The following is a 12234-nucleotide window of genomic DNA, read 5'->3' as shown; positions in this document are numbered from 1 at the left end:
CTGGGCTCTGCTTCTGTTGATACAGCTCTGTATGCTGTTAGCCTTCTATTAACCGGGGCACACTGATGGCTTATGTTTAGCCTACTGTCCCTGGGTCGTTTTCAGCATAGCTGCTACCAAGCCTGTCAGTGTTGCACGGGGTTAGTCCATCCCGGGTGCAGGGTTTTGCATCTGTCCTTGTTGAATTTCATGAGGTTCGTTTTCTCCCTTTCCACTAGCCTGTCTGGGTCCCTGTGAATGGCAGTCCAGCTCTCAAGCATATTGATCCACAGTGTGGTGCCTGCAAACTTGACAAGGTCACACTCCTTCAGGTCACACTGAAACTATTTATGCCTTAGGAACTATATGAGTGTGAAGTGATCCAAATTAAACTGTATCTTTTTCATGTCATGAGACGTATAATATTTCTCCTTAAAATGTTGCTATAAGCTTATTATGAGCTGCAGTATTTGGGCAGCTGTACAGTGCCAAGTCAGAAATATTAATTACAGATGTAAGATATTTGTTGTTCTTGGGGGTTGTTTTCATATTTGGTTTTCGTAATGAGCCAGCATCTAGGACAAAACAAAGCTTTTTGTGTACAAAGTTAAAACATTATCTTTCTTGCCAATATCCCATTTTTTAGCATTACATGCTTATTGCAATATTGCAATCAAAGCCTCTATTGTAAAAATCTTGCAAAATAAAACCGTTTCTAACCATGGGAAGAGTAAAATTCTGGGAGTCTCCCACTTAGAATTGTGAAGAAAAAAAATTCAAAGGATTTTGACGTTAGAGCTAGATATAAGTATATGGATTTATGACACAGTTTTTGTGATAGAAGGAGGCCTGACTTTAAAATAGTGTAGATATTGTTTTCTTTTCTCCGTTCTCTTATAGTGAGATAAAATAGTACTATAGAAATGTAGTAGTGTAATAAAAAGTTCAGTAAGAAATGCAAAATGCTATAGATCATAACCTATTTCTGAATTTTGCAAACATGCTTTAACATTCAGCATTTTTGCAGGGAGTATATCTCTTAACACATCTTATGGACTGGTTTTCTATAGAAAACCACTGAACAAGTTATTGCTCGTCATTAATTTCTATTAAGGTTTTGCTAAACCCATTTCCTCTGCTTTACTTCATTGGCCTAAGTAGAAGGTGAAGGCACTTTAAAAAACCTTTTTTTTACATAAATTGGGAACTGAAAAATAATTAAAAAACCTCACTTGCTCTATGCCATATTGCTTTATTTTTTATGTATGCCTATGGGCCTGGAACTGCTGTAGAGTGGCTGGGCCTCACAGAGGCAGCTGTGCTGGGAGCGGAAGCCCTGAGGAGAAGGAGTCAGCTTGGAGGCACGGGAGGGAGGGAAGAGCTTTTTTAGCCTCTCTGTCAGATGCAGGACCTCAGAGCTGCTGCTTCAACTGCATTTAAGTTGAGAGCACACTAGGCAGTGCTAAAAGTTGCTTTGTGCCTAGAGCTGCACTTGATGCAAAGCAGTGAGCTTTGCAAACTGGCCAAGGGGAAGGTGGATTGTTAGTTGGAGGATGGGGTTTGTAGGACATTAACTGGGGGACATACAGAGGCTTACTGGGCTGTCCATGGTTCAGGAGGAGGAAGTGTTTGAGGACATAGTGGAGTGTGAATGTGAGCTTTGGCATAGGGCAGGTGGGTTGTGCTGTATGGGGCGGGGGAGGTTGCTGTGCTGTGTGCAGGTTCAGAGGCAGGTGAGTACTGTGCTTTGCTGTGGCTGAGGCCATCTGCCTTGCTTTAGAGGGCCTTGAATAGTACGAATGAGGTAAGCTACAGAATCACACAGCAGACTGAGGAGCATTGCTGTGGCTTTGTCAGGGACTGCCAGAGCTATTTTGCAAGCAAAGTAGCCATTTGTCTGAGGTGACACATTTTGTAGGGCTTGTAAGGGAGGTGGTGTGCAAAGCCCTAGGAAAGGCTAGGGGGAGCCATGCCTGTGGGGGAAGAGAGGGAGAAGTGGTTTGTGGGGGGTAATACATAAGGTTAATTCTGCATATAAAATTTGTCAGTTTTTATTTCCTCTTCTTGAAAAGGGTCACCTTTTATTTGAAGTACCCTTGTATTTACATCAGTGTAATACTTTTAAGCTCTACTGATCCTATCATTTCAGTTTTCTGTTTTTCAAAATATATCTGGAATCCATATTTCTCTGACACAGAATGTTCCTCCCTGCTGTTAATCTTTCATAGACGTCAGCAGCACTTTGCAGTTAGAGACGTGCTTTTATCTAGATACTTGGGAAGGGAGCTTTTCACTGTGTATATATTTTTATTCCCCTAAGCAACTTCAGGAACTAATCTGTCATTCACAGAGTAATGGTTTTGAAAATACTACATACACTAGAGATATATTTCTGCCCAAATATAATATGATTATTATATATTTTTACCTAATAATCCAAGTCATGAAATGAAATACTATTACATTAAATACTATGCCATCACATAATTTGTGCATGCTTTTTGTGGTAATATTATATAGAAAGATTATTACTTACTTCATTGAGTTCTTTAACAGATAGATGTCTGGAAAAGAAAGAATTATATGCAAAACATTTCACTATTGTAAAATAATAATAAAAAAACCCTGTAAGTACTTAAATACTTTGATTACATTATCACTGCAAAATTAACAGCCCTTAGCAAAAGAAGAATTTTATTACTGGTATATAAATTCAGAAGGTGGTTATTTTTTACATAAATTATTTGCAGGAAAAAGTTACGGACTTCCATAAAAGGGAATAGCACCCACTGAATTCATTATGGTAACTGAGAAAAGTTCTTATTAAGGATTTATTCTGGGAGGAGCGGAGAGGAGATCTGAGTGATCATGAGCTTTCTTCAATACTTTCATCTCATGCCAAAAAGTCTTATCACAAATTTATTATCAGCTATAAATGCAGTTAAGTTCCTTGAAGTTTGACAAGTTTCAAAAATGAGACATTCACAGTAGTATAATGAAAACCATAGAAGAAAGGAGAGACAGAAGAGGAACTCAAGATACAAACAGGTGAAGAGAAATAGAGAATGCTTGTCAGAGTCCTGATTCAAGTAGATAGTTAGGGTTTGTTTATGCTTTTTCATGATATGCCTGATCAACAGGCACACCTTCTCCTAAGAAAGATCACCAGAAAATATTTCAAAAAATAGTTCTGTTCCCTGAGAATCAGAACTCCTTTTTCCTAGCCTGTTTCAAAGGATTTATACAAGAGTTTACAGGTTAGCTTATTCTGTCATCAAAGTAAACCCCTGACTTGTGCAAGCTGGCATTAAACAGTTTTAATTTTGGTGCCTGTGCCACCTGAGTATCAGACTAGTCACCTATCACAAGGAGAATACCAGGACCCTGACTCTTCTTATGTAAAATCTGACAGATTAATTCAGTAGTCTGATGAAGGTCAGCAATAGGATTTGTTTCTGTACCTTTTGTCACCGGAAAACTGTAGTGTGGCTTTGACATAGGATAATTATGTTTGATAGTTTAAAGATGTAATTTTGAAAAGTGCTTTTTAGCAGCTCAAATCTTATTATACAAGAGATTAAGACGAAGTTTTAGAAGTTATTTAAGAACATAAGGTGTGGACAGGCATCTATTAAGTTTTTCTAAGGCTCTAGAATCCTGTCCCTTTTTAGCTTACCACCTGGATTAAAAAAATATAAGACAATGAGTTATTCTGTTAAATCAGTCAGAGAGAAGGCAAAAGGAAGACACTGTAGAGGAAACCCTGGGACCTACTTTTCAACACCTATTCAGTGAAAAGGAGTCTATTCTGTGCACCTCTGTTGAAAACATAAGCACAGAGAGCATATCTAACAGTTAAGAGGTAAGAAATTTTCAAATGATCTGTTAGAGGAAAGCTTCTCCAAGTGTAAGAGAAAGGACAGGAATTGTTTGGCATTTGGATGGCTGTCTTTGTGTTAGCTTGTGCAATTTGTTAGCTTGTTCTCTAAGGTCATTATTTGACATGAGAAAGTATACATTCAAGATACTGGGTGCATGGTAAAGGTAAGAGATAATAAACGGGTACTTGCAGAACTAGATTCTACCATGAGGGGCTTTGCCATTGATATGCCCTAAATACCACAGGCATGTAAAAGCTTGCATCTCACCAAAGCTTCTAAGATACATTTTGTGATCCTGCACAGGCCTAATTTTTTATCAGGCTATTTACAGAATGTAAAAATAATGATGTGTATAATTTTCCAAGTCTTCCAGATCTTGTTGGAAGATGGATCTTGGAGTCCTAAATCATGTCTGCAGACTTTGCTTACAGTCTAGCTGATAATGGCTGTATTGGCATACAATCCTGGGACTAGATTCACTTAGACAGGTGACAGATATTTTACATGAAATGCCTCTTTAGGCTTGTGTGAGAAATCTGTGCAGTGCTTTCCCAGATCATATGTGGTCTTAATCTGTGCCACGCCTCTTTTACTCATGTGATTAAAAAAAACTTACAATTAAAAAAAAAATTAGAAATATGCTGGTATCTATAACTGTAATATGAGGTGAAGTTTGGTAATGATGATTTTTGCTGCCTTCTTTTACTTCTAGAATATGAAATGTCATGTATTTATATTACAGAATTTGGCTTTATAATAGGACTTTTCAAATTCAAGTGCTTTGCATACTGATGACTACTGGCAAACACAGCTCGTAATAGTTCTCACAGAGCTTTCAATTTATATGCTGCCCTACCAAGGGGAAGGATGTTGTAGCAACTGCATGACTGAAGAATCAGTCATGGGATTTGGAACTTTCAGCTATAGGTCAGGTCACACATCTGAATGTGAAGTTACTTCATATAAATAAAATGTCTTAATATCCAACAGCTTTTGGAACCTAATCCATGAAAGAATTTAAGCACCATTCAGGAAAAAAAAAAAGATCATACTTACAGCAGGCTCCTTAAGTATATACTTAACTGTAAGCAGAAAATTACTTCATTGATTTGTAAGCTTTTTCTTTTTCTTTTTCTTTTTTTTCTGTGGGATTTGGACTGTAGGATTTGCACTGTAGTGACCTTTGTGAAATGAAAAAAGTTCCATCTTGACTAACTGAAATTGGAACTACTTACAAAAGGACAGACAGAATGGACACAGATCAGCTGTGCCCAAACGTCTGGCTGCAAGAGCTTTCTATAGAGAGGCATTTGAGCATTATACGCTGTGGCCCCTGGATGTGTATCAGCCCTGATTTTCCAATATGTGTCTGCTGCCTTCCCCAATTCAGGATGTGCACTTTAGTCACACAGCAGGAGTGCTTATGTATCTGGTTACCTGACAGTGAGAAGTGTGCATACATGACCATGTGACTAGACACATGTCACAAGAAGCAAGCCTTCTCATAACTTAACATATGCGTGTTCAGTCATGTGGCTGGACACAAGTGGTCCCTGCTACATGACTCAGCAACTCATACACACTCGCATGTTAAGATGGTGAGTGAACATGTATGTCGTATGACAGAGGAAGAGCTGTGGGGTTCTGGCGTAAAGAACAGCAAGAGGTGACCTCCCTAGACATTTTCTGCAGCCTGTGACCTGCCTTCTATGTGTGTGCAGGAAGGAGGGAGGGAGCATGTAAAAAAAGGGCAAGAAGTGACTCATGATCTGGATCAGTTGGTCTCACGGGCTGGAGCAAGATTTCTGACTACAGATTAGTCATCTCTTTTCCTGAATATAATGTTCTTGGGATATGGACTGTTTTTATGTATGTTTCAGGAACGTTCAGTGTTCACCTGGTTCACCAGCTGTGCTAAGCAAGTGCAATTCTTTTTACTCAGAAGTGGTTGCAAAACCTCTAAATGTTACTGAGAAAAAGTAGGCCAAAACTTACATAACGTGTTCATAAAAATTCCACCTACTTTTCTACTCCTTCACTTTACCATTACTTGGCAGTTTTTTTCTTTATAAAGTTTAGTGTCATATTACACTAAATACCTCTACTCTTGATTATTCACAGCTGTCTAAAGAATCGACATTTTTATTCTTCAGTAAAAGCAGGGATGTGATGGAGATACAGTCTCATGGTTTTATCAAGGAGAGTGTTTTGATTCTCAGGAAATTAGTGTAAAGAAACTCCAGTGTTTGAAATAGAACATAGTATTACCTTGTGATTTTTGCTGATATTGGAAAGGTATGAGCTTGGCTGAACGTTTTCCTTGTGTGAGAGAGCTGGCTGCTTATCTTTGGTTCTGGAGGAAGTGGCTGATATTGCTTTGGCAGTGTCTTTAGAGGCCTAGAAAAGTAAAAGAAGAATTTGAAGAACTAACTATAAAGGAGGCACAAGGACTGTGTTGTAAGTGCAGGTTCAAAAAGTAAAATACTGCGATTTTCCAAGAGTGTTTCGATATATTCATGCTGAACTTAGCTCAGGTCCAGGATCTTTTTCAGATCTTTCAAAAGTAATGACAATTTTGGTTAATACTTTACATTTGCAAGATGCTACTGTACCCTGTTATGTGCCACATAACACTCTTTTCATACACTTCAAAGTTATGTACCAAAGACAGCTCTCCAGTGTCAATATTTGTGGGTGGATATGGCTGTATATAAGGCCCAGCTAGGGAATGCACTGCAATTCAGACACACCTAGGAAAAGATACTCTTTATCCCAGAAAGCTCACAACTTACAGGTACCCAGCATTTTCTGGGAGATGTGGGCTCACCCTGCCCATGCTCTAAAACCAGCCAGGCACAGACCTGCTCTAAAGTAGAAACTGTTGCTTGTAGTTGCTTGTAGCATGGAGATCTGCCTGAATGAATAAAACTGGAGGTGCATCCATTCTGCACTGCCAGTATATACAGCAATGAGTTCCTTGCAGCAGAGCCTTGTGTGTTTGTACAGCATAGACCAAAATTGTCAGGTGAGAAAATTAAAACCTATTGTAGCCACCATAATACAAATAGAACAAATAGTGAAACATTGTAGAATAATTAAAAAAGAATGTTCATATTTGTGCACTTTTACAATTTTGAATCTGTAAAGCTGTATCTTTTCTCTTTTTACTGTTTTATTTCATATTTTAACTTAAGGAATAATCTGAATATGTCTGTAATGCTAATCATATTTTAAAACTGTTTAGAGTTTCCATGGCACTCAATAGGCATTAAGAAATAAGCTTAGTAGTTATGGACTACCTTCTGAAAGTAAGTCTTAATTGTAGCAATTGTTATTGTTTGAGGCTGAAAAGATCAAGAAGTGATTAATTTTTGTTTCTGGGCACACCACAGAAAAATATATTATTCATGGAATAGAGCTTGGTCTATCTTCTATTTGGGTAAGTGGCGAAATTCCAATTGATTTCTATGGACATGATTCAGATTTGTGGTAAAAAAAAAAAAGGCAAAAAAGATTTCAGAGACAAGGAAGACAGTATTAGCAGGGTGAACAGAACCTCAGACACCAATACAAATCAACGGAAGTTTTTCCTACTAATTTAAGTCTGGATTGAATCAGATTCAAGGCTTCTACACATTTTACTTGGTCTTACTCTCAGTCAAGTTGATTTCAACTATGCAGACCTGAGATTTAGTTATGAAGACTTATGGCTCATCTTTTTTTTTGTTTTCCCTACTTGCATTTCAGAAGCTGGAAAAGTCCAAATAGAACCGGGTAGAAAAATGATGTCTGCTCACTTCCAGTCATCTTGTTAACGTGAGTGATGCAGATAGATGTGAGACTTCATTAACTTTCCTTGAGCATATTTTTCAGGAAATGCATGTAAGCTATCTCTTAAGTGATCTTACCGTGGGGGAGGCATAGGATTCTAGAACAGAGGAAACAAAAATGTGTGTAAGCGTTTTCTTCCTTGTTTTAGTACAAGAAAAGACAAAACTTTAGATTAAGCAGACATATCCGTGTCAACAGTCAATTTTTTTTAACGCTACACATAACACATACTTTAATATTCCATTTTTAAGTCACTGAGTTTTAAAAGACTGCTACATAAGCCATGAATGCAAATGAGTGAAATAATGTAGAACTGCAGATAACAGTGTGCTCTTATTCTTGGGGAGCGCAAGTTAGTGCTAGCAAAACTGGAGCATGCTTTTAAAAATCAAGTCCCCATATATTCAATGGCAAAATGATCAGCAAAAAATTGTAACTGATGAGAGATTCTGCTTACCTGGCACTCATCTGTGTTCATTCTTTGTCCTAAAGATAATTAGTAATAATTGTTAATAGCGTGCTGTCCATATAATTCACAAATAAAGATACAGTTTTATTTTGGTATTTATTATCAGCAGGCCTCATGGACTGGAGTGCCTGTAGATAAATCTGTGAAGTGATAACCTACTCCACTGTATGAATGACAGTGAGAAGTGCCTCACCATCCAGCCACAGCACTGATGTATACCTCTGCAGTCTACCCCCATCCTCCCACATACACCCTGCTCCACCTACAGAACATTTTTCTCCAAGGAACTGATAGTCATATTGCTGGCCCCATAGCATTCAACTTACTAACACATCTGTATTTACATTTTTTTCCTGTTAATTAATGGGAAGAAGGTACCTTGCTTTTCTGTGAACCCAGATGTGAGGCCTGGGAACTTCTGAGATTCAGTGAAGGATTGTTATTTGTGTGAATGAAGTCAAGCCACAGCCTGGACCACAGACTGAGTCACTGAAGCCAGGAACTGTGTGTGTATTTTTTCTGTTACCTGTTCTGCACATGACGCCAACAGGCTCTGAATGAAGCTTAATGCAAGTGGAATGGATTTTGTTCTTCCTGTATGTTAGCGTTTTTGGGGGATGGATTTGCAGATGGATGCAGATGCAATTTATACATCATTCTGAACAATTCGTGCTTCTCTCTGTATAAAATGTAAGACTAAGTATACTCAGATAATTATGTTGATGATAGAAATGTGGAGAAACTTATCTTATAGCCAGGTAATTCTTTTTAACGTCACTCACAAACATTCACTTCATAAGAGGGCTAACTAGGGAGTAGCTAAAATTAAAGCAGGAAATGCAAATATTTTGGTTATTTCAGCTGGAAATACAAAATAATTTTTTTAATGATACTTAGTAAGACAGAGTGAACTTTGATTGGCCTCTGGCTTTTTGAATAAAATGTTTGACAGTGATATTTGTTCAGATACTTTGTAAATTTAAAGGTAGCTCAGAGATTTTATATGTATGTTTATCAAGTTGTTTGAGACTTATTCTGTTTGGCTAATTAATTTGATTTGTGTATAGAAATCTATTAAAATCTTGAAAAGCAATAAAAAAAACTATTTTATTTTCTATACAAATTTACCACAGTATGACTGATTATTTAAATGAACATAGGACATCTTAGAAATAAAAGAAATATCTCACTCTAGTTGAATTAGTTTTAATTTTGAAAATATTTTCATAATTCTACATATTGGCATTCTAACTAACGGAAATAGAGATACAATAGATCTTCAATTCTGCTTCAAGTAAACCATAACAGATTGCTCTGAATTAAAATAATTGTACATTAAATATTTAACAATTCTAGAAAATAATCGATGAAAAAATCTTCTGTTCTATTTATGCCATCTTGTGGCAAAGCCACTTAACAGCACTGCGCACAAGAATAAATGTTAAGATACATTTAATAACACCATAGTTATTAACTAAAAATAAAAAAAGATTCCTGCACAAGCATAAAGTATTGAAATATATATATATAAGGTACATTCTCAAACTTGCAGAATTTAATTTGCCTGCCTGCACCATCTTTTCCTTTGTCTTTCTTAATTTCAGCACATATCCTGTGGAAGCAGATAAATGTGTAAATCCAATCTACTAAACCATTGTGGAATCTGAGGTTATATCTAAACTGGCTGTCAGTGGGAGCGTTCCTACTGATTTCTGTTGATTTTGAAGCTGGCATACTAAGAATTTCTCTTAATTTGGCTTTTGTACAAGCTATATCAATATTTACTTACAAGATTCAGTCTAACCTTTCATTTTTGCAAACTTTATGTATATACTGCTTACTTGCCAAAAATCCGTAGGAATTATTTTGACTGTATGCTTTGTATTACAGCATGAACTAAAAGAGGAAAAATAAATTCTTCTTTGTATTGAATTCTTAGCATTATATTTCTACCTTGTCAAATATAATACTATTGTCTGAACATAGAAACTGATCATATTTTCCTGATTTGGCAATTTCATTCTTTTTGCCTGTATTTGGGCGTATGGTTGAGAAATTTGAAAATGATAAGAGAAAAATCCCTTTTAAGGTGAATCAGATGTTTAATCCTTCAGTAGTTGACTTCATGAGGTATTGCTACCTCTGAAGCACATCAAATATATAAAAAAGTATATAGAAGTGTACTTTTAAAATAAACTTATAATTGAGTAAAATTATAAATTAAAAGATTTAGTAGTTCAACATTTCATTAAATGCTTGAAGAATTAGATAGTCTAGGATTTCACCATAAAAAACAAAATGGAACAAACAAAAAAGATGCATTTGTGCCTCAGAATTATAGAATTTTGAAATAAATTTACAGTTAACAGCAAAGCAATGGAGAAATGAATGTATGCTAGGTGATAAAACAGATTTTGCAGATCCTTAGTTGGAGAACACTGTCAGCTTTAGTATAGGTGGTAAATCCTTAATAGCTATTATTCTAGATGATACTACTATTAAAATGGTTATTAGAGTATGTTGTAGAATGTATTTCCTTGTCTAAGCAATCATACAAAGGCCAAGCAGATTCTAGTAACACTTGCTGAAATCTGAGATGTCACCATTACTGTCACTAGCTGCAGAGTTACAGCACAGCACAGCAAGGCCCCATCCTACACCTGCCAGCATACAGTTCCACGCTGCCACTAGCATCTACAAGGGTAGAAACGCTCACAGAACAGTGAGTCGAAAAGGCAAGACAGCACAAGGAGGAGGAAGAAAAGAACAGCGGGAATCTAACAGCTTTTAGTTGAAACTGTTTAGGAGATACAGGTTATTTCACAAGCATACGGATTTCACTTCTGAGAAAGTTAAAATGAATATAGTATAATAACTGAGCTCAGAATAAAGGCTTATAATGTAGGCTTTTTTTTTACCTCTTACATCTTTATAATTGTAGAGAAAAAGGACAATCTGATTTTTAGATAGAATGTTTTTTTTTCCCCTGAGGAACAGCGGGCTCATGGGATAAAATGTATCTCCTTTTGTAAGTAATTTCTTCAGTGCTAGGTAGCTGAAACAGTATTCTAAATTTCTCCCTATGATTATTTTTGAAAGTGGCTGCTCTTCTGAAAAGTATGCCTTTTTCATCATTTGTAATGTCTACTTACATATGTACAAAATTAAATAAGGAAGCAACATTTTCTATTTCTGATTGCAGAAACAGTTATATTTTATTATACCTTTAACATTTGGCACGTTCCTCCCCTCTAGAACAGACATGTGTTTCTGTCAATAAAATAAAATAAAGACGTGATGTTAGTCATTATACGTGAAACTATAGCTAACAGAAACCATGTGGTTCTTGATTGAGATGCCTCCAAATGCTTCCTTTGTAGATGCAGGCTTGATCTTATGCAGTTAGGTTAGGCACTAATCACAGTTGTGGGGCTGATTGTCTCCCATAAATGTAGGTATGAGCTATCCGTATTCAGATATATATAGACAGACACGGTTGGTGTGGTTCCCATAAGCTACAAGAACAACAACAGCAATATTTGTTGCAAAGTGAAACAGGAACGTGATGCAACTGTTGTGAACTTGTAAAAAATAAATGTTATTTGCCTAAGATTTTAACTAGGTTGTGCTTAACTTTAAGCAATAGCACAGAAAAGAGGAAATATGTTTGTGAACTGGGTTTAAGATCTTTACTTACAGTCAGGTATTGAGGAGGCTGAGAAGATGTGTGCTGGTTAGTCATATGGGAAGTGGTACCTAAAGACGTTAAACAACGTGTGTCTGCAGAAGAGGAAGAAAAAGCAAACTTTAGTAATTCAGTGATATGTTTTAAAAACATGAGGTTTTAATGTTTAAAGTGTGTTTTTCAGGTCAGCTACTGAGATTTTTACAGCATTTTCATTTTTTCTTTACAGAACTTCTTTCCTGTTACAGTATTTTAGTAACTGTATTGAGGACATAAGCATGACCCTGGGAATAAAATTCTATGGTTAACCTCCTTACTGTGGGTAAGAAAAAGCCTTTATAAGCTGTTACACAGTTAAGGCAGATGTTTGCTTCATCTCTGAATAAATT

General features: G+C 36.5%; 1 protein-coding gene across 1 annotated transcript in view; it reads right to left on the bottom strand.

The window, feature by feature from the left end:
- CLNK (cytokine dependent hematopoietic cell linker) overlaps positions 1–12234 on the bottom strand; it is a 63312-nt gene that overhangs the window by 17289 nt on the left and 33789 nt on the right. The window contains exons 7-12 of the mRNA XM_064511427.1: positions 11858–11940; positions 11385–11430; positions 8149–8177; positions 7769–7788; positions 6129–6257; positions 2516–2543 (exon numbers count right to left, since the gene is read on the bottom strand). Of these exons, the coding sequence (XP_064367497.1) occupies positions 2516–2543; positions 6129–6257; positions 7769–7788; positions 8149–8177; positions 11385–11430; positions 11858–11940 (335 nt within the window). The remainder of the gene's footprint in view (positions 1–2515; positions 2544–6128; positions 6258–7768; positions 7789–8148; positions 8178–11384; positions 11431–11857; positions 11941–12234) is intronic.

This window comes from Dromaius novaehollandiae, chromosome 4 (assembly GCF_036370855.1).
Source record: "Dromaius novaehollandiae isolate bDroNov1 chromosome 4, bDroNov1.hap1, whole genome shotgun sequence".
Classification (NCBI taxonomy): Eukaryota; Metazoa; Chordata; class Aves; order Casuariiformes; family Dromaiidae; genus Dromaius; species Dromaius novaehollandiae.
This window is presented reverse-complemented; position numbering and strand designations above follow the sequence as displayed.